We start from the raw sequence: 22,989 nt of genomic DNA on the forward strand, positions 1-22,989 counted from the left end.
TTTTCCTGTTTGGAATGATTGACAAGTGATGCTGTGTGAATAACGAGATTGTAGGGGAAAGCTGTAACTCCTTAAAAAGTCTTTCAACCATTAGACCTTGAAATGGAGGATCAGCCTGTTAACAATCACTGGCAGACCAGGCACCTTCTCCTGGTTTGCGTAATAGGCAAGTAACTTGCATTTCTGTCTTTCTTTCCTCATCAATCTTTGTCCGTTCCTCCACCAATTCCGGACTTACTATAAGACCAGGTTTGAGCTAAGAAAGTGCTTTGCTATTGGCTGGCTTGTTGGTTTCCAGTTAAATAGAATTTTCTGATTGCGCAGAAGCAAGGCTGGTGGTCTCCACTCTTTGACTATACTAAGTGTCTTATTTTGTATTTGAACAATCTTTAATGGAGGGCCCATCTTTAAAAAAAAAAGACCTTTTTTATGCCATTAGTTGATGAGGGAAAGATATTTTACTACCTGAGTAATGATGGTGACGATATTGTAGACATAATAGTTTTATCACTGCTTCTTAACTACAGCTGAGATGTAAATGAAGGCTACATGAAGGCTAATGAGGAGGCATGCCCCCATGAGAACCATATTCTTTTTATCAGAGCTGGTAGCAAAAGGACCTGGGTTTGGTCGGCCCCATGCTCCTGTTTTCCTCTAACAGAAAACAGTGGGTAACAGGAGTGGGAGTAAGTGAAAAAGCAGCAGCGTTAGGCCTGGATAACTCCAAAACATGACTTACTAAGTGAGTCCCAATGCATATGATGCAGTTCTCTTAGAGAAGCCATTTCCAGGTAAGTTTCATGATTATATCTAGGGGAACATCTGTGTTGTGATTGGCTGTAACACCTGTCTACACTTGATAATCACCACTTTACCTTAAAGTGGACCTTACATGCCAAACCTTCCACTGACAACTCTCTAATTTGAGATTAATAACATTTATGTCTTAATTGTATTTTTTACATTATTTTCTATTTAATGTAGGCAGAGCCATGTATCTATTTATGGCTTTAATATGCTTTGTTCCTCATTAGCTTAAGTGAAAAACCAAGTTTATTTAAAGGGAAATACTAAGGGAATAACAATTCAGGATATTGTCAAAATCACAACAGTAGTATCATTATTAGAACAAAAAATTCAGTTAGCCCTTATTTAATGAGCTTCCCACATGCAATAAAATGTGGCATTTGACATTTCAGCAAAAAGCTATAGTAAAAAGAGCAGTGGACCCTAAGCTCATTGTGTAAATTGCGGTTTTCTCATTTATAAACAGTATTTGGCAAGTTAGTGCTTTCCATGCCTCAGTTTCCTTGTCTGTAAATATAGTAATGACAGCAGTAACGCTGCCTCTGTCACAGACCTGTGGTCAAGTACAAGAGAAAAAACCAGAAACTGTATTTTTAAAAGATTTTTTTTTAAAACTTTAATTGCTGGGGGTGCCTGAGAGGCTGGGTCAGTTAAGCATCGGACTCTTGATTTCAGCTCAGGTCGTGATCTTGGGGTCATTAGATGGAGCCCCATGTCGGGCTCTGCACTCAGCAGGGAGTCCGCTTGGAATTCTCTCTGTCCCTCTGCCCCTCACCCCACTCCCACGCTTGTGTGCATTCTCGCTCTTTCTCTAAAATAAATAAATAAAATCTTAAAAAAAAAAAACCTTAATTACTGGGGAAAATGTCACTTGTTAGTATGTCAATTTCTAGGATCCTACCTCACAAACTGGTAGGAGATAGCTTACAAGATCCTTGTGGGGATTTATCTACCTCTTACATCTTTTAGGACTCGATGGACACGATAGCAATCTGGTTTTATTCTTCACGAATATTCCAGAGAAGCAAATTTCAAGTATTTTATCCAGATTTGAAATGAACAAAAGAACAGAATTTTGCAAGGAACAGAGTTCAGTGAAAGGAATAACATGGTAAGGGAAATCTCTGCGGATAAATGATCACACAAGTTTTTTTTTTTTATGGAGTTTGACATGTAAGCTGAAATCTGAATGGCGAACAAGAGACAACCATAAAAAAACAAAGGAAGGAGTATTTCTATAAAGAGAACAGCATTTGCAAAGGGTAGAAGGGGGTTGCTATTTCCAGGAGCAAAAGGTGAAGGGAGCCTGGTGGACAAAAGGGAGAACGGAATGAGGTGAGCATGGGGAGGTACTCGAGGCCCAGATCATGTAGGGCTTTGTGGGTCATGGTAAGGGCCTTGGGTTTTATTCTAAGCATTTTGGAATGCCATTGAGGAGTTTTTAAAAGATGGTTCAGTCTTCCATACTTAAGTTTGAATGGCCAGTCTGCTCAGAGAAACCAGTGTGGGAGAAATCATAGAAGTCTAGGTGAGGGCTCATGGTCTATTAGCTGGAATGTGGCTGCTTTAAGAAGTCTGCCTGACTTTCCCCAACTCTGCTTTGATCCTCAAAGCCCCCTCCCTCCCCAACACCTCAGATGACTCCCGTTATGCATGAGCACTGTTCTGCATCATTCTTAATAGCCCGACCCCCCATCGCTCAGGTTCTTGACTTAGAAGCGTATCTTATTCAATCTTTGAATTGCCCACAAAACGGACTTTTGTGCCTCCCATCTAATAAATGTCCCGTAAATATTTGTGAAATAAGTTAACACACTCGCAGTGGTTTCAGCAGTCACTGTGCTCTAGAATCACCTAGGGAAACTGAAAATGTGGATGCCAGGCCACACCTCCAGAGATTCTGACTCATGTGGTTTGGTGTATTTGTGGTAAAAACTCCCGGATGATTCTGGTGCGCGGTTGGAGTGGAGAGCCAGGGAACCAGGCTGGTTCTGCGTGCTCTTAACCTGGGAATACCATGCTTACCCTGCCCCTTTAAATGCCTGTATATTTCCCTTGTCCTCGTGAACGTTAAAGGCACGACAGAAATGCCCTGGCTATCTGGCCTTTAAAGTTATTAAAAATAGTGACTACAGAGTCTATTGTATTGAGGATTCTCTCCACACTGGTTTCTCTGAGCAGACTGGCCATTCAAACTTAAGTATAGAAGGCTGAACCATCTTTTAAAAACTCCTCAATGGCATCCCAAAATGCTTAGAATAAAACCCAAGGCCCTACATGATCTGGCCCTACCTCCCCGTTCTCATCTCATTCCGTTCTCCCTTTTGTCCACCAGGCTCCCGCCATCTTTTGCTCCTAGGAAATAGCAACCCCCTTCTACCCTGAGTACTACTACTCAGTAGTATTAGAGTACTAATACTCAGTAGTATTAGAACACTCTAACATTACTGACCCAGGGTATGCTATCAGTCAATTTACGTTTAGACGGAGAAGAAAGATTCCTGTTTTTCACCGGACGTCCAGAATTTGACTGACATGTTTTTTATCAGCTCTGGACCCCAAAAGCACCAAGACAACAAAGGGGATAAAACATGGCTCCTTAAAGCACAGAACTCGGAAAGTCTGGCAATGGTGTGTTTGTGCAGTTGTTTTGATTTCAGAAGTGGAAAGTCTTTATTTAACTCTATATAATGTGTATATAATAATATAATTTTAAGGCACCTGCTTCAAAATAGAAACTGGGATGTTGGAGATAATAACAATAAACAAAAATTAAACCAAACTGGGCTCGGCGCCCAGGAAAACTACTGAGATTCCAAGAACTGGGCAAAGAATAAGGGAGTAGAGAGCACAAGGCAGGCAGGGTTGGAAAAATGACTGCTCTGCAGCGCCATCTCGGTTAGTAGTTCTGTGGGACATTTGTCATGTGGGTGGGGTTCCTGCCCTTCTCATTTCAGTGACAGGCTTCCAGTGCAACTTGCTTTTCTAAAATGTCAATCCTAAACATGCCAGTAATTACAGCGATCCTGCATTGTGTTTTGAGTTTTTATAATGCTGTGAACCACTTGGAAATAAGTGGAACAGAAGTAAAAATAGGAGTTCATAACGACTTTAAAGCTAGAAGGAAAACGTTCATGTTTCCCAGGATGCCTAAATGTCGTGTAATTTACATAAACAAAGGAGGAAATCCTCTTTGTGTGTTTAGGGGTGTGTGTCTAATACAGGAACCCATGTTTTCCTGTTATTGAAAAGTATTCTTTAATCTTTTCAGCACATTTTAGGACCTGCCTGTATTCCAGGTATGTTGTTTCCTCTACCATGAAAACAGAAGAGCAGGGCATGGCTGGCAGAGAAACCTATTAGATCTCATAGGAGATACATGAAATAAATGCATTAAGTTAAATGGCTAGACTGATACTGTTGCCTGAATTTAGTTCGAGGAATGGACTTACACACAGAGCCATAAGCCAGACAGGCTGTGTGTGAATAGAAGACTATAAAATTTCCACTGATGGAAAGTGTTAAGGGGATGGTGACTTTTTTTTTTAATGGTTTACAAAATGTAGTTTTATTTTATGTTACTCTGCTGTTACATAGGGCATAACATTTCCACAAGGCTTTTTTGGAACTACAGTCAATGATTAGCAACACACAATAGTGGTCCAACTCTCTACATGACAATCACTAGACAAACTGGACACCCTCTCATATGTGCACAAATCTGCATGGAAAAGTACTAACGTTTTAGACTTGGACTTGTGTACTTTATTTTCCCTTTCTAGTGTAGTAAAAAATGACATGCACCTTAATTTGCCAAAAGCAATGCTTGTGTTCTGGCAGCAACATGCTACTTCTATTACATAGTAAAGTGAATACCAGAACTACAAAGGCAGGAGGTGTAAGTGAATTTTTATTGGGAAGGGAAGTTGTCAACTTAAACAGCAGCAGCGAAGAATGAATAAGGAAACTTCCTGTTGTCACAGATATACAAGACCTCCATCATATATGATACAGGAGGCATTTCAATTTGTGACCCCCAGCGCAGAAATGCCAAATGCTTTTCCATTCAATCGAATACTTCTGGATTCCTACCAAAAAGGAATACATTAAGAGCAAGGAAAAGTTGCTTACTCAAAGGAAACCCCTGAAGAAGAGTAAGGGAGGGAATGTAGAAATTAAGTTATGTAGAACACTTTGTAAATTGTAATGACTACATTTTCATATCTTCATAGTAATACAAAATACAGTCACTTGCAGAACTGGTTCAGATTACTTCAGTACCAGATACATTTTTAGTCCTCTACATAAGTGTTTGGAAGTTACTTATGTTTATATGAAATGAAGCTCTTAATACTTTTCTACCGCAGTAACTGCACACCAGGAAAGCCAAGACAAACACAAATCAAGGAATGGAGTTTTCCCAAAGCTGCAGTGTGAAAAGACTATAAACAGTTGATTCCATACACAAGAGTGGGTTTCTTTGCTATAGGAAATCCAAAGAGAATAAGGAATGGAGATGAGTAAAAAGGTTTCTTGAGGGGAAGAAGGATGACCACCCTGTATGCATTTAGTTTTCTGCCCCTTCTGCCACATCACATTCTTCTCCTGCACTGTCTGATGTCCATGTTAGGTTGTCTCTAAGCAACTGCATGATGAGGGTGCTGTCTTTGTATGAATCTTCATTCAGTGTATCAAGTTCTGCAATGGCCTCATCAAAAGCTGTTTTAGCCAGTGTGCAGGCAAGCTCTGGGTTATTAAGGATCTCATAGTAAAATACAGAAAAGTTAAGAGCCAGCCCCAGTCGGATTGGGTGTGTGGGCTGCATCTCTTTCTTGCTTATATCAAAAGCTTCTTGGTAAGCTCCTTGGGAATTATCTATCATTTGTTTTCGATCATCACCACATGCAACTTCAGCAAGGTACCGGAAGTAATCTGCCTTCATTTTCAGATAGAAGACCTTACTCTCTGGATTAGTTGCATTGGCTATTAAATACTTATCCAACAATTCCAGCACTGTGGTGCAGATGGACCTTAGCTCAGACTCCACTTTCTCCCGATAGTCCTTAATCAGCTGCAACTTCTTGTCCGAGGTGTCGCTTTTCTGCTCGATGCTCGAGATGACTCTCCAGGCAGACCTGCAGCCCCCGACCACGTTTTTGTAGGCCACCGAGAGCAGGTTGCACTCGTTGGACAGCTCGGCACCCTGCTCGGTCACGGCCTTCATGCAGGTGGCCATGTCGTCGTAGCGCTCGGCCTGTTCGGCCAGCTTCGCCTTCTGGATCAGCTCCGTCTTCTCCATGGGGACGCGGAGAGGAGAGCAAGGGCGAGCACCGACCCAGATTGGGAGGAGGCGTGCGGACGGCCTTGCCTCCAGAGCCGTCCCTGAGGAGAGCGGCTTCGAGGCCAGCCGCTCCTGAGGGTCGGCCGTCCGCCCTGCCCTCAGCCCCGGCCAGGCCCAGCGGATGGTGACTTTTTAACCATGAAAGTAAACGTAATTGGTATGAAATGTTCAGAAGCTTTTAGCCAAATCTAACTGACATAATGAGTAATAAACCTAAGCATTATTTGAAATTATTTTTTTAAATGTTTGCTAAATTCTGGTTTGGAGCAAAGGGGAGAGTGTCATAAAAAGAGGTCTTTAGTCTCGGAAGCCCAGGGCTCTCACCAGACGTGAGGGCACGGTGCCCACATCTCATTCGTCTCTTGGTCCCTGCGTTCCTGCGTTGATGACCCCGGATACTGAAACTGCCCTACACTCTCCTATGCATGGAGGACAATCTTCTTACCAGCAGCCGTGACTGGAGCAGGTGCTTTCTGTCCTTCACCCCTCCAGGATTATTTTTGCCATCTGTTGAACATCTGCATAGTTATCTGGAAATGTAGGACCTGCAGGGTTATTGGAAACAAAGAAAGAATGTGCCGTCGATGCACAGGCTCATTAGGATTACATTCATTACAAGTAGTACTTTCCACTTTTTCTGGTTCCCTTAATAGCATCATTTCTGTTAAATTTTACAAATTCCTACAGCCAGGCCTCAGGAGGAACTTTTAGGAAAGCCCTTTTAAAACACTTAATGACCACCCCACCCTGGAGGCTCTAAGTCACGAAGTAAGCAGATGTGGAAATATCCAGAGTGACTCTCTCCTAGTGGCTGGTGCTTGGCCTCTGTCTGAGGGGTGACACTGTCCACCCTCAGCATGGAAAGGGCAAAGGAAGAACTGACTAAGGCTGGGAGAAGCAGCTGTCTTGGTCCTGCAGGTGTGGTGACCTCAGGAATTTGGGAGGGGGGGCAGTGCGTGAATGCCAAACACAGAAACAGATGCAAACTAGATTCAAACTGAACAATATTTTTTTTTCATTATTTGTTTATTTTTAAAGATTTCACTTATTTATTTGAAAGAGAGGGAGACACGCAAGAGAGGGAACACAAGCAGGGGGAGTAGGAGTGGGAGAAGCAGGCTTCCCGTGGAGCAGGGAGCCGAACGTGGGGCTCGATCCCAGGACCCCGGGATCATGACCTGAGCCGAAGGCAGACGCTTAACAACTGAGCCACCCAGGCACCCCCAAATATTTTTTTAAAGTGAAGCATTACTCTATCTTACTGGTGAAGCCTGATTTATTTACACTGGAATATCACACTGGAAATATGCGTTCCCTAGGGGAGCTAGTAACCACTTCCTTTTACAATTCAGCTTTTCCCAGTGAACTCTACCCTGATGCCTGCCAGCCCCGCATGCTGCTTTCCCTGCAGTTGGTCATCGTGCACTTGTAGCCTCCGTTAAAAGTGCTTGGTGTCCCTCGGTTGAGTTGTTTAGTTTGAATGAAGACATAAATGAAGTAGCCTTCACAATTATAATCATGTTGTAATTACTTGAGAGTGGAGAGTATAACTATTTCTTTTGAGTTCACCCCTCATCAAAGACACACATATTCATACTCTGTGTGTGTGTGTGTGTGTGTGTGTGTGTATACACACGTAGGTGTAATGAGAAAACAAACCAACCTTCGCGCCTGCTAATCTGAGTGGTCTTTTCTTGGCAGTGACAAACAAGAAACCCACACAGGCATCCATCACGAAGGTCAAACAGTTTGAAGGCTCCACGTCGTTCGTGCGGAGATCACAGTGGATGCTTGAGCAACTTCGCCAGGTTAATGGCATCGATCCTAATCGGGTGAGTGAATGCCCAGTGTTGAGCAAAGGTGTTCTCTTCACACGAGGACTCTCTCGCTGACCTTGGCAGTGCTGGTAGTTATCTGAGTCATCTCTAACAAACTATTTCTCTATTTCAGTGATGTGGCTAAGACTTTAGGATTTCTGTGTCTTTATGGGGAACTACAAGTCTTTTCATCATGTTTGATGCAGAAACATAAAGGGATGCATATCGAAGAAATGCTGGCTCCTGTATGTGTATCAGCCAAGTGCAAAGGGCAGAGTTCAGATATCATGTCCATGGTTATTAATATGAAAAACTACGTTCATCAAAGCTTCATTTATCTCCTAATACCACCAGTGATGAGGTTTTTTTTCCCAAAACAAATAGATGACACCTTACAAATTATGTATTTGGATTTATACATGAGAAACATTTTAAGGTAGAATTATTTATTTAAGTACTTTCCCTTTTGCTCACACATACTTGCTGTGCAAAACCTCAATAATGAGGAAAAATAAAATGTAAATTGTAACTGTATGCTAAAATAATAAGGGAGAATCTTTTCCTTACCAAAGGTTAGGGGCAAGATTAATTAATAGAGCTAAGAACCTGAAGGAATCCTTTTCCAGGTCCTTGGGAAGGCAGCATGTAGCCTAAATTCTGTCAGATCCATGTGTGGTATGCTGGAAGGGCTTTTGTGATACTAGCCTCCTAGGGACATCTATAAATACTCTTCAGATCTGGGGGGTTGCTTGATAAACAGAAAGGTGGACTCTCTTTCCATGCATCTAGGTGCTAATAAAGATGAGCCTTGTGATTAAGACCAAAGTTTTGAAAGGTGTTTTTGCCTTTACGAGTCTTTTGTCAGGAGTAAGCTGAAAGCAGCAGTTTTTATAGATTGAGATCAGTAGTTATTTCACTGTCTTTTCCAGGATTCTGCAGAGTTTGATTTGTTGTTTGAAAATGCATTTGACCAGTGGGTAGCCAGCACAGCCTCAGAAAAATGCACCTTCTTCCAGATCCTCCACCACACCTGCCAGAGGTACCTCACGGACAGGAAGCCGGAGTTTATTAACTGCCAGTCCAAAATCATGGGAGGTGAGTGGGCATTTGTAGGGCTTTGCTCATCCTGTCTCCTTAGACTCAGTTTTACATAAAAAGTTAGGTGTTCGGCAGCATAATTAAAGACAAAAAAAAAATCAGGATGCTCAGAGTTAGACAGCATGAGAACCATTCTAGGGAGTTCTTTGCGTGCTAAATCCAGACACGGTGGTATGTTTTCACTCTTAACCAAAAGCTGGTCTTTTTAGAAGAATTAGCCACTTAGCTAAGACTGTTTATACTATGAGAACTAACCTGCCCCTTTATTAGGAAAAACTCTCAGTTTGATTTCTTTACTACCATTTCTGTACTTTCATTGCAGAGCACTGTTTTCTAGGCTGCTTTTTCCTATTATTTCTCACGATATTTTACAAATATTAACATACAAATTCTTACAGATGTAGTCCCTTTCTTTCAAATAGCAGCTAGTCTTAGGTTTATTCCTCGGATAGCATACAGAGCAGAGTGAGGCTGAGTGCTCTAAGCCAGCCTGAAGGGGTGAGTACCAGTGTTGGCAACTTAATGAGAAACATTTAGAGGGTGCCTAACACATTTCTTTTAGGTGGCATTTCTTTTTAGGGAATTGAAACTGAGCTAAAAATATTTTTAAGAAGCCTTGCCAGTCACTCTGTGAGTTGAGGAAGAGCGTTTCTGTCATTGCTCTTTTCACTAACCTATTCTCCTGGTTTTGCCCAAAAAAAAAAAAATTTGTGCACCAACTTGGTTTTAATCAAATGTCAAATGAAGGTCACATTATAGACATTGCATCTTCTCCTTGAGCTGTATGTATCTTTCGTATGAACATGGCACGGAACCCATTATTCCACTCTGGCCCCTGACGTACACAGCATCGTTTTGCCATTAGTCTGCTAGATGTCATTAGAGAAGATTCTGGCCAGCACATTGTTGTTATCCGCTGACATGTTGATGTTCCTCTTGAACAGTAAGTTGCTTGCATCCTAAGAACCTAGAAAGGTCTTCCTTAGGCGTCGATGCAGTATTTTATTACAGCTTCTCCATTTAGTCCTCGAAAAATGTTGATGAGTAGTGCACATTGTCTTCCAAGTGGCCCCATCCTGCGCACAAAAGCAAAAACTATTAGATGTAGATGTTGAAAGGAAAGAGATCATCTAACACTGGCCTCCTACCGTTTAGAAAATAGAATGAGCTACTGCTCGCCATCCTGTCTGTGCCCCAGGCGCTCTTCACACGGATCCCACGTGCGAAGCCTAGCTGGAGCAGACCTGGCAGGTCAGGGCGCACCAGGCTCAGGACCACAGACGACAAGAGTATTTCAGTGACTGCAAAATGGGCCCGGAAATCCCAGCTTTCCCTCATTCTTCATTAGGTGAGGCTTGTCTCTGCTATCCTAAAATCAGATTTGTTTCTTGATCTCAGGGTCCTCCTAGGAAATGTTTTTCCATTGGTGTCCGTATGGTCCGTAGCATACAATGGAAAGCAAGTAAACAGAGTCTCCTCTGAAAACAAGGTGACATTATGGGTTTGAAATTTCTGTTGCCCTTGGAGAGGGACTCCCCCCATGCATTCTACTTCTGCGTGTTCCATCCTGAGAGCAGAGTGGCCAGAAGCAGAAGCAGGGCCATGGGAATTGGCACATTTCCTCAGAAGGGGAATGTGAGGCAGAAGCAGGAGGACCCCAGCCTCACTCACTCCACTGTCCTTGCAGGAGAAACGAGTCTTGTCCTTCCTGCTGAGGTTGAGGAGAGCTTTGGTAACTCTTCCCTCATCTCACTGGGCGGTCCCTCTTCTCTTTTGCCTCTGAAGCTCACTTCCTTTCATGCATTCACTCATTCAGTCCTGGTTCATCATCCGATTATGCAACAAATAAGTACTCAGTACCTACTATGTGCTGGTCACTGTGCTACATCCTAAATATGGAGAATCATTCTGTATTTGGTTCCTTAGTAGACTCCAGTTTCACTACCCATATTCCAGACTGGTGGGTCCCTAACAGCCTTACTCTGCTCTTCATTACCTTCTTGAATGTCCTTAGACCTTCCCACACAGCCCCACCCAGCTGCTTCTTTCAGACATTGACCCAGCCCTTCAGAGGTTTTCCAGTGCCCCACGTAAATTATGCAGCGTTGAGAAGGGAATCCATATATCCAATGTTAACTTGCTAGTATGCATATTGGAGAAAGCTAAAGACTGATTTCCTATAGTAAGAAAGAGAATGAGTTAATGAGACCAAGTGCCAGAATTGGCCCTACCTTTTGTGACTGCTCCCGTCTTCCTTAGAACTTATTTTTCACTGGTGTGACATGTGGAAGTTGGCTTAGAGACCTGGAATCCACTTCAGTTTTAATATTTTGAGAATCTCTAATGCCGAAGTTGTGTAGATGAATCACTTCTTAATTTAAGAGTCAACTACAAGACTTAGCACAATTAAATATTGACTGGCCTCAGGTTCCTAAGAAAGGCAAAAAAGTGTGAACTAAGCACATTGTAATTTGTTGGCAGCACGTATGTCCTTAATGAGCGCAGCCTATCTTATTTAAACAGTTGCTTATCCTTGATAACAGTTGTACCCAACACACCCTGGTTCATTAGTGTGCTGATCAGTCTTCCTTTCTGCCGCTTACCACAATTCAGTCTTAAAATTGTGTAGTGCTTGGTCACAACCTTCTGACCCCTTCATCCTTGGAGGTACCTACCCCACCTTCAGCAGATGAGAGCTGTTTCACATTTCACAGTATCTTTTGGTCTGTCCTCAGAGTATGGGCCACACATCCTGGACACGGATATTCTCTGAACTGTGAAACGTCATAGCTTTTTGTGATTTTTAAAGAACTAAAATCGGTGTTGGTATGCTTCCCCAACACCAAATTCTTTAAATATGTTGTTTCATTTAGCCTTTACTACAGCCTTTGGAAATATAATTTATTATCTCCATTTTACAGAGAAGGAAATGGGATCGGAGAGATCATTAAATAGTTTGCCAGGGGTCGTATAGCTAGTAAGTGGCAGAGATGAGATTCAAACACAGGTCCTCTCCACTCTAAAAGCATCATCGTCAGGGCCACTGAGTGCCACATTCCGGGGAGCACACTGACATTGTCTTTGCTATGAATGGTGCCCCCTGAGGTTGTGCAGGAATTTGGGGGAAATATTTTAGCCAGCACATCCCTAGGTTTTAAAAAAAGGGAGATAAGGGGAGGGGACCAGAGATTATAGGGACTTTTAATTTTTTACCTAGTCTTATTGTAGGCATGTTATTAAGATAGTAACTCAAGTATTTGGGGGCGGGGAGAGTCCTAAGAATGATGGAATTAGGGTGCCTGGGTGGCTCAGTTGGTTAAACAATTGCCTTCGACTCAGGTCATGATCCTGGAGTCCCAGGATCGAGTCCCTCATCGGGCTCCCTGCTCAGTGGGGAGTCTGCTTCTCCCTCTGACCCTACCCCCCTCTCATGTGCTCTCTCTCTCATTCTCTCTCAAATAAATAAAATCTTTAAAAAAAAAAAAAAGAATGATGGAATTATCAGGGACCTTTAAAATTATCTTGCTCTTTGTAGTTTTGTTTTTGTTCATCTGAATTTCAACATATTAAAGAGATGAACTGCTTTGGTGGCCGGGGAAGATGATGGAGCCCCGGCCACTCCCTGGGCCTCTCAGGTACTCTGCATCAGGCCCAACCCTGTCATCAGGAAAACCAAGGCCCAGTGCTTTTGAACTTTACCAAGATCAGAGACCTGGAAGTAAGTCTGCCTGACTTCCAACGAACTATACTTTCTTTAATACCAGTTCAGACGGGCTCATCATTTAAATACCTACAATCCCAGGCAGTTCTCCCCTTAATTGTATATACCTCCCATGACCAAGTTCTTTTTCCCCTCGGGGGATAGTCAGTTACACAGAAATGGCGTTGGTGTGCTTGAATTCCCTCCTGCAAATACAATATTCTACCTCCAGAGGACAGACTGGGAAGCTTTGATCTTCTGATGCTAGTTACAGGATCCAGGAGACACATGTACAGTCCATAGGGCCAAGGGAAGGTCCTTATAACCAGAAGGGGGGCAGGAGGCTCTAAGCAAGTGTGAAGAGGGGGGGTATTGGTTTCCTCTCCTGCCTCTGTCAGTATCTTGGCAGCCATCTTCTCTTCCCTTGGATGGTAGGAAGACCAGGAAGCTAGAACCATGTCCTCCAGCCTTGGTCATTCCTGACTTCCACTCTCCCTCTCATTTAATTCATTAAAGGTCAGTCACTTTTCAGAAATACAAAGCTATCCATTTAGTTGCTGGGTCCCTAAGCTACCAAGCAATGTAGATTTAACCAGACTGAAGGCAGAGGCATGGAGCCAGTCTGTCTACTGAAAAGTGACGTGGCATACTGAATGACAGGGGCCCTGAAAGCGAAGTCTCAGGTTCATTTCTGAAAGGGTAGATGTGTGTTTATCGTAAGCAGAGATGATGATATACTGTTTATATGTGTGATGACACATTTGCACTTCAAAGATGCCTCCAAGGAGTTAATCATATGTGTAGAACTTTAGACTTCAGGAGAGAGACTTGCTTTCAACCAGTTCATTTCAGAGAAACATGGTCTGCCCCCAAATAGTAGTATCAGTTTAGCTAAGAGTCCTGTCATATTAAGTCACAGTCCCAAGGGGAACCTTTTTGTATTGCTTTCTTCATTTTTCATAAAATGTGAGCAAATCCCACATGGCTATCCATGGCTAGCTTATTTACACTGACCTTTTGTAGTGATTACTATTGGCCCATCATTCTTAGACCCAATGCCGTGGACTATGGGAATTTTCAGCGGTATTGGCAACTTCTGTGTTAGAACCACAGTGAAGATTCTTGGCAGACCTGTTTTCTTCTTCAATAAGTCTTGTAAATTATTTTGCAGGAAAACAAATGATTTCTTCTTCAAGGCGAGCTTCTGTACAAATGGAAGCATATCCTAGCATTTTCTCAAACTCGGCCCGAACACCCTTGACTAACTCGTTGAATTACCTCTTGCTCTTTCACCTGTTTTCATCTGGGTCCTCCTTGCGTGGACCCACCTATATTGTTTGCAGCCCACCTATGTACGTGTCCTCATTGATTGCATAAGCATTGACTCAGCACCATCTACCTGTCAGGCCCTGAGCTAGCTGGAGAGATGCAACAACAAAGGAGATACCTTTGCTGACTTGGTTTACTCTTCTGGGGAGACAAGAGGTGTAAACAGACATGAAACAATTCAATAGCGCCAAGGTGACTGCTGAGCTGTGTTGTAAAGGGTGGTTAGCACGGGCCAGACAGACAGTGAGGGCAGGGCGAAATGAGCTCTCTCTTATTGCCATAGTTAATCCACACAGTTTCATTCCCGTGCTGGCTATATTCAGAATTTGGAATGTGCCAGTTTGTTTTTCCACAAAACAGGCTATTTTGGAGTGCCATATATTTTCATCACCACCAAAGGATATTTCTTAAGTGTTGCCGTACTATGCACAACCCTTCAAATGATGGTATCAAGCCCAGACTTCTGAGCTCTATTAGAATTGCAAGGACACCAATGTCTCTGATGTCTCCTTCATAGCAGACTGGCCCTCGTTTGCCCCTGCCGATTGGTATGCTAAAGGAGAAACGTAATGGTTTTACACTGGATTCCCCTGGGTTGGAATAGAATCTCAGGGTTTGAAGCATGACCTTGCTTTGGACTTTTCTTCCAAACAGTGCAGGGTCATCCTTGGGTGAAGTGTGCAAAAGTTTCACCTTATGAGGGCTCCAGGCATGGGCATATGTAAGGTGAGGTAGGAACTTCTAAAAAGAGGACATGTGTAACGCCATAACAGGCTTCCAGTGGGGGGCGGGGGTGGGGAAGGTGATCTATATGGTCGTTCTTCATCCCAGTACATTAACATACTACTTTAAGGGAATCTGTAACATTTGCCGTAATTTTTATGTTTCTTCTCTGTTGTCATGTTTTCTGTCAGTGAATAATGGCTTTGTGGGATGTGAACCTCACACTCAGACACATGCTCCACCAGGGGCGCGTTACAATGAACTGTTTATTTCTCAAGAATAGATTCATGTGTAATTTTGCCCCACTGCTCAAACCTTAATATATTTGGGGATGCACACACATACACACATATATTAGAGATTATAATTCAAGGACCACGTTAAATTGTGTTGAGACCACTGTACAGCTGCTGCTTGCTGTCAACACCTAGATGCAGAACAGAGGAGACGGCCAGGCTGCTTAGCTGACCCGTTGTTGTGAGCGAGCCGTGAAGTGTTCCTTACAGTTCTTTCCATCAGGTGGAATCCGTGTCATGGGTCCTCCGGTGGCTCTTCTTGTCACTCTCGAAGAAAAACAAAAGAACAAACTTCAGTTATTCTCTGCCGTGGCACAAACAAGGAGAATGTTCTGTGAGAAGTGTGCCCAAGGCCCCACAGCTAATAAGGGATAGAGCTGGCCCTTCGGTCAAGGCCTGGCCCTTGCTCCCCGTCCATTCAGTGAAGGCCAGGACTTCGAGTTCACTTAATAAGCACGTCTTCTTTTCCTTATATTGATTCAGCTAAGTAGAAGAGGAGATCGCCCCAATTTAACAAGATATTTATAAGGATCAAATTTAAAATGCAATTTGAAAGTTTTCTATAAATGACTGTTAATTCTGTATCAATCCTGTACACACACAGATTTATCATCCAGTCTCCCATTACTCTAACCTCTTCATTTTCCTAGACAGCACGATAGTTCATTACAGACTCAGCTTATAGAAAATCCTTTGGAGAGAGTAAGAAACTAAGAACAGAAACCAAAAAAAAAAAAAAAAAGCGTCAATAAAAAGAACAGTACAAATATTTAACAGACACAGTTGGGAAAGCCCCGGTAGGGTTTTCTATTTGTTTGTTTTGGTTTGGGGGACCCTCCCACTGTAACTACTGTATCAAGCAAGTCTGATGTTTATGGTGCTACATGAATTATTGACATAAGCATCCGACACTGGCCGAGTACTAGCAGGAGCGGGACATTCTAGCAGAAGCTCTGAGAGGCTTCTGGATCTGAATCTTTTATGTATTTACTATTTCAATTTAGGACAACATTACCAGTTGTTATGTTGGGTGGTTTATATGCTTTCTCGTATTTTCTGAGCAGGTCATTCAAACTCATCTTGTTCCCAGGAGATAAATCAAAAGCAGATGCTCTTATTTTAAGTGAGAACATTGAAGTAACCAAGGACTACTGCCTTAGGTTTCATCCGATTCTGTGCGTGATACAAATGACTAGTAACTAAAGAAAAACTGGGTCACAGATGTGATTTTGTCTTTTTCATTGCTCTTTGGCTCTAAGCTACACTGATGCACGCAGTGAACCAGCTGGTGGGCTGTGGTCAGCGGTCCTGAGGCAGGAGTGACTTCATGCATTAAATGCTTTTGAATCATGCATCTCCATCAAAACCCTGAACCAAACCAAGGGTGCATATGGGTACTTCCAAGGTATCATTTATTGGCTTGACAAGGATCATGAATGTATTTTGTCTATCCCATGGTTAAACAGCCTGCAATGGATGAGAGCCATTCCTACTTTCAGAATCAACCAGAGGACATAACTGCACAACTTGACCCAGTGATACAGTGATGGAAAGCAGACTCCATTCACTTATCCCCGGCTTTGGTGGTGGCATCACTCAGCTCTGTAACTTCCTCTAAACTACGTAACTTACATTCAACCTCTCTGCTTTCCTGTATCATGGAGAGTAACAAAGACCTTGAAGGAATGGTGTGAGGATTAAAGTGAATTTTAAAATATTCAGTCAGGGGTGCCTGGGTGGCTTAGTCAGTTAAGCACTGGACTCTTGATTTTGGCTCAGGTCATGATCTCAGGGCCGTGGGATCCAGCCCTGCCTCGGGCTCTATGCGGAGTGTGAAGCCTGCGTAAGATTCTCTCTTCCTTTCTCCCTGCCCCCACCACTTGTGCATGCTCTAGCTCAAACGTACATACATACTACATAAAATATTCAATCAAATGGAATTTTTGCAAAGTGCCAGTACATATCTGAATATTCTATGAAGAAAAACTTAGAAATTATAATTTGTGTGTTCATAATATTACATGATTTCTTTCGTGATATTTATCAAAAGAACTTTCTGGGGCACCTGAGTAGCTAGTCAGTTAAGCAGCTGACTCTTGCTTTCAGCTCAGGTCATGATCTCAGGGTCATGGGATCGAGCCCCACATTGGGCTCTGTGCTCAGTAGGGAGTCTGCTTGAGATTCTCTCCCTCTGCCCCTCCCCCCACTTGCACGTGTGCAGACATGCATACCCGCTCTCTCTCTCTCAAAGAAATAAATGAATCTTTTCTTAAAAAAGCCCTTTCTAGTGAAAGAAGCAAGAAAATTTTCTCGAGCTTTCCTAGTCCACGTTGGCCATAGGAATTGCAAAAAAAATAGTAATTTCTTTGTTTCAAGTAGGAATGAGCTGAGCTCTATTATAGACATTTCAAATGACTGAAATGCTGAGTTGTTTGCTATGGCTTATTGAATGCTGAACGTGCTGCATTTTATGTTTGACATTTATAGAGTGTGTTTGTTACTGCTGACTTACCAAAACAACAATGTTTAAAATAGCAAGTGAGGCTGTGCCAGAGATCAGGGCAAGTAATTCAGATCTTCTTGTAGGAACGAACAAACCTGAAACATGTTTTCTGAACTTTATAAGAGAATAGAAATATTCTTTTTCCACCAATAGATCTTCAGCCTAAAATATTTGAGTCCAGTTCTCTTTCCCTTGCCAAAAATGGGGATACATGAATCAGAAGTAAAATTGTTTAATAGTGTTAGACATGAAGTATTTCTGAAACCTAAGAAGTGTACTGCATGATCCCATATTTCAGATTTACAGACAAGTACAGGTTTTAAAAGAATTTGTTTTTTTTTTTAAAGATTTTATTTATTCATGAGAGAGAGAGAAGCAGAGGGAGAAGCAGGCTCCCCACTGAGCAGGGAGCCTGATGCGGGACTCGATCCCAGGACTCTGGGATCATGAACTGAGCCAAAGGCAGACGCTTAACCATCTGAGCCACCCAGGTGCCCGGTTTTAAAAGAATTTGGGAGACATAAGTTTGCCAGTCAGTTTTCTATGTAAGGACATTTTTTCAATTTTCATATCCAGTATCACCATAATTTCATTTAAAAAAAAAGTTTAACACGGGGCACCTGGGTGGCTCAGTCATTAAGCGTCTGCCTTCGGCTCATGTCATGATCCCGGGGTCCTGGGATCGAGCCCCGCATCGGGCTCCCTCCTCCGCAGGAAGCCTGCTTCTCCCTCTCCAACTCCCCCTGCTTGTGTTCCCTCCCTCGCTGTGTCTCTCTCTGTCAAATAAATAAATAAAATCTTAAAAAAAAAAGTTTAACACTAAAGGATTAAAGGGACATACTCTCCAGAAATAAAGGGCTGTTCCTTAAATTGGGAACATTTACCTTGATGAAAAACTTAGCACATCGTTCTTACTTACCTTAGTTCACGTAGACCAGTAAAAACTCCACCAGCTGTCATTTAAAAGTTGTTGCCCTGCTGTAATGTAAAAACATCAAGAACTAAAACTAACATGGAATTTTAGCAAAGAGAAGCTGAAGAGCAGTAAGTGGCTCTAAGAATGATCATTTTGTGCTTTGTCAAATTCACCCCTGCTTCTGGGGGAAACCACTCGGAGCACACACCTTGTGGACAGGACCTCATCTTCAGGGTTGAAGGCCAGAGTCCTATTGCTTTTCTAGAATGGAGGTAAGGAACTTGTGCGTGGTACCTGAGAACAACTACACAGGAGTATGACCTTTCTCAAACCTTCAGTGAAGAAGTAAATGAAATGGCTTTCTTTTCCCTCATATTACATCCTAAGCTTCTAAAAAATTCTGCCTTGTTTCTTACCCTTAAGGTAAAACTAAATCACTAGGTTTAGCAAAGGTAGTTATTTGAAATGGGGACCCTGATGTAAATCTGAAGTTAGGATTTAAGACCACACATTCCTCACTCTTCCACCTGGAGTATGCCTACCCAGGATTGGATTCCTTACATGTTCTGCAGGAAGCAAGAGCATTGGGGTCGCCTGATTTAGGAAGCAAAAATAGAAGATGCTTGGTCAAATTTGAATTTCACATAAACGATGCATAATTTCTTAGTAGAAGTATGTCCCAAATATTGCATGGGTGTCCTATATTTTATCTGGAAACCTTCATGGGTATATATCCTCCCAGTTTCTGGCCACCATAACAAATACGGAAAACAGAATATGTTTATTGCTGTGAGACACATAAACTTTATGATGGCCAAACAATTATTACGAGTTCAAGACTATTTGAGACAGAGATCTCCTCAAAGGCATTATGTTAGGTTAGCCATCCAAAGATAGAAAAATCTGAGCAGATTGTTGAAGAAGGGCTATTAGAAGAACTTAGAGGATCTGTGACTTAGTGTGGCTCTTCTCCATAGAATAATGCTGTAACGCTGCAAATTATAATTAGTCGTAAGTATAGAAATGCCACTAAAGCGCTCTTATCACGGAACATGAGATTCCTGGTTAATTTTGCCTAGGGAAGAAAGCTCAATCATTAGTCTGAATGTCTTTGGCTTGGTTTTGAGGACTTAGTTTACTGTCGAGAATAAAAGGAGCCTGCCATAGACTCTTGGAGACACCCAACAGAACAAAGGCTCCCATTTATGGAGGAAGAGTAAGAAGCTCTACTGGGTCAAGAGTTAGAAGTAGAAAAAAGAAGTGTAACAGGGGTGACTGGGTGGCACAGTCGGTTAAGCATCCAACTCTTGGGTTTCAGCTTAGGTCATGGTCTCAGGGTCATGAGATAGAGCCTGTGTTCAGCTTGGAGTCTGCTTGGGATTCTTTCTCCTTCCCCCGTCCCTTCCCCCTTCCCCCCCCACCCCCGCTCAGTCACTCACACGTGTTCCCTCTCTCCCTTGTTCTCGCTCTCTCAAATAAATAAATAAATCTTTAAAAAAGGAGGTATAACAGGATGCTGCCACTTTAGAAATTTGGCCTCCTCTCTGACCGGTCTAATGGTTTTCTGAGTAATGGACATGACTGGTCTATCAAAGACCCCTTGACAAACCCTGTGGCTTGCCTACAAGCTCTGGCTCACCTTTATCCATTGTGCTGACTGTCTGTAGCCCTATCTCATTGTCAAGTAAACAAGCATGCAAAGTAACTCTGGCCTAGCTGTTGGTTGGTTAGTTTGGTTTTTGTTCTAGCTCTATAGGAGTATGGCCTCCAAAGGTGGTGCTGTTGTAGGTCCTATGAACCATTCAATGGGTGATACCTGTGAATGTGGAAGACTATCTTTTTCAATATTTTCTAACTCTGAAAGCACATAAAGCATAAACATTTCAATTGCAATATATGAGTGACAGTAAAGCAAGAAAATAAATATATCATTACATTGGGGCAAAGATACATGTTTTAGGAAAAAGAAAAATGAGGGCAAATCTTTATTGGCTGAGGGATTTATTTCCTTTGACAAAATTTTGAGTGGTTAAATTGTGAGATAGCACCGTGTGTGTGTGTGTGTGTGTGTGTGTGTGTGTGTGTGTGTGTGTGTGTGTCACAAATGCTTTTCAGACTTGGTGGATACTCTTAATGGGAAAGCAACTATTTGTTTTTCTTTTATTTAAATTAGTGGCGCATGCCGAAAAGGTGTAGTAAGAAAGACTCAGACTATTTTTGAGTATAGATGTCTGAGCAGAAACTGATTTTTTTATATTTTGAGAAAAATCTAAATGTAAGTATCATAATTACTCATAGTACTCTGCCCCATAGAAAAGAACTTTCAAGTGGAATCAATATCTTCCTCATTGAACCTGACTGAGAACATTCAGGTCTGGATCATCTTTATGCCCCCTTGTAACAAGGAGAATTAAACTGGACAGAATATGATGGATGAAAGTCAGGGGCATTCTGTGAGTCACATACAAATATTGCAAAAGATCTAATCTCCTTGTGATTATTTATATATTATATATTATTCTCTCCATCAGTGTTTCACTCTGTCCTATGGACCTTATTTTCACAGTTGGTTGATTTTATTGATCATCTTCCCAGTTCCCATTTTAAGAGGTTGAGACTTATGAAAGAAAAAAAAAAGTGTTTTTCACAAGGTCAGAGTAGATCACACATCTGTGATAAAAGCCAAGGGCTTGTCCCGCTAGTTGGTTTCTACAAATGTTAAGTTTTTTCAGACACTAGGTAAAGGGGAGGAAAACCACTTTTACAATTATTTTATGGTGTCAGTATACTATCTTGTGTATTTTCTTTAAGCCTTTGACTTTTAAACTTGAATGAGATAGAATATATCATAATTTTTTTAAAGGCCTACATCATTTAAAAGCAAATATTCATGTCAGAGTCCATGTGTATTTTAATTTTTCTAGCCACAGTAGGTTTACCCTCTTGGCCATTTGTATTCGTTTTGCACTGATGCTGTTAGCAAATGACCACAAACATAGTAGCTTAAAACAACACAGATTTATTATCTTCTAATTCTGGAGGTCAGAAGCCTAGAATGGGTCAATAGGGCTGTGTTCCTTCTGGAGGCCCTAGAGAAGAATTTTCTTGTCTTCTCCCCCTTCTAGAGGCTGCTAGTGGGGTGTGGCCCTTTCTCCATCCTCAAAATCCCCAGCAGAGCATCTTCAAGCCACTCCCTGGCTCTTACACTCTCACCTCAGGCTTATAAGAATCCTGGTTGTTTTATTGGGTCCACCCAGATAATCCAGGATAATCATCATATCTGAATATCCTTAACATAATCGTATCTGCAAAGTCCCTTTCACCATGTAAGGTGACACATTCACAATTCCCAGGAATTCGGATGTAGGCATCTTTGAGAAGCCATTGTTCTACCTGCCACATTGTTTTCCTAAACAATTCTAAAAGCTCTAATGTACACTCTTGTGTAATACTGTCTTACCTTTCATTTTTTTCCTTTCATATGATATACTTTTCAGTATTTCCTATCAACTATATTCTACTAATCTTTTAGGATTTAAGACATTAAATATCTTAAAATGTAAAATTTAGAACACCTGAACATTTTATGAAGACCCAGGCCTTAAGTGGCTGTAAGGGCTTGCTAGGTGCTACGTTACCAAGAAGTTCCTCACTTTACCAGCTGGGATATTTATACCTTGGCCCTTTCTCTTTACTTAAGGAATTTGTTTTTCCTTAGTAGTTATGTGGGTTCTTTACAAGTTTCTAGGAAGTCTTACTATTTAAAGCCTTTGCTAATGAAGATATTGTAGGCCATTTGATTCTGTTTGAAATCTTCCTTTTCCTTGATATTTTCCTTCCTGTCTTCTCAGAAAAAAATGATTCTAATGCCCTACCTGTAAATAACTTCGTGGTCATCCTCTTAAGAGACTGACAGTTCCTTTTTCAGCTTTGATGTAAAATGTCAGGGTCAGGTTTATTCAACATGTACTCATTACAGACAAGTTCAAATTAGCTGGTTGGATTTATCTCTTCAATTCAGCATACATTTAGAAGTGATTCAACATGAGCACCTGAAACATAACTACCATGTTGATTCAACACTTTCCTGTGTTGCTTAGGGTATATATTTATTTTCCTGTTGTGGTGTTTCTTCAACCTTGTTGTTCTGGTATGGTATGACACACACTAAACAGAAAATGACTTTGCACAGGTCTGGGTTTGTATTTCTAGTCTTTCACTTACCATCTGTGGACAAGTTACTTAAACTGTAAGCTTGACTTCCTCTTTCTAAGCAGAATTATGGAGTAATGCTTACTCCATGGGGTTGTTGTAAAGATTAAGTTAAATCACACAAAATATCTGGCATGGTGCATAGGGAGTACTGTGGAATTGTAGTGGTAGCTGTTATAATTAACAATTATGTTAATATGTTATAATTAATATTTTCTTTTAATCCCACCTTCCTGTTGTCCTGCCT

General features: G+C 41.8%; 2 protein-coding genes across 7 annotated transcripts in view; one reads left to right on the forward strand and one right to left on the reverse strand.

Moving 5' to 3' along the window:
- Positions 1-22,989, forward strand: part of STXBP6 (syntaxin binding protein 6) — a 244,285-nt gene that overhangs the window by 188,760 nt on the left and 32,536 nt on the right. For 5 of the 6 annotated variants that reach the window (XM_027570121.2, XM_027570118.2, XM_027570119.2 and 2 more), the window contains 2 exons: positions 7,850-7,980; positions 8,895-9,060. In XM_027570121.2, the coding sequence (XP_027425922.1) occupies positions 7,850-7,980; positions 8,895-9,060 (297 nt within the window). The remainder of the gene's footprint in view (positions 1-7,849; positions 7,981-8,894; positions 9,061-22,989) is intronic. The other variant, XM_027570117.2, reaches the window with a different exon arrangement.
- On the reverse strand, positions 4,357-6,106 carry LOC113909092 (14-3-3 protein theta-like). Its single transcript, XM_035727980.1, has one exon. The coding sequence runs from the start codon at positions 6,104-6,106 to the stop codon at positions 5,375-5,377; it is 732 nt and encodes a 243-aa protein (XP_035583873.1). The 3' UTR covers positions 4,357-5,374.

The sequence above is a fragment of the Zalophus californianus genome, chromosome 6, assembly GCF_009762305.2.
Source record: "Zalophus californianus isolate mZalCal1 chromosome 6, mZalCal1.pri.v2, whole genome shotgun sequence".
Taxonomy (NCBI): domain Eukaryota; kingdom Metazoa; phylum Chordata; class Mammalia; order Carnivora; family Otariidae; genus Zalophus; species Zalophus californianus.

Excerpts from the sequence above, each read along its gene's own strand:
- LOC113909092 (XM_035727980.1), bottom strand. The coding sequence starts at position 6,106 with ATGGAGAAGACGGAGCTGATCCAGAAGGCGAAGCTGGCCGAACAGGCC.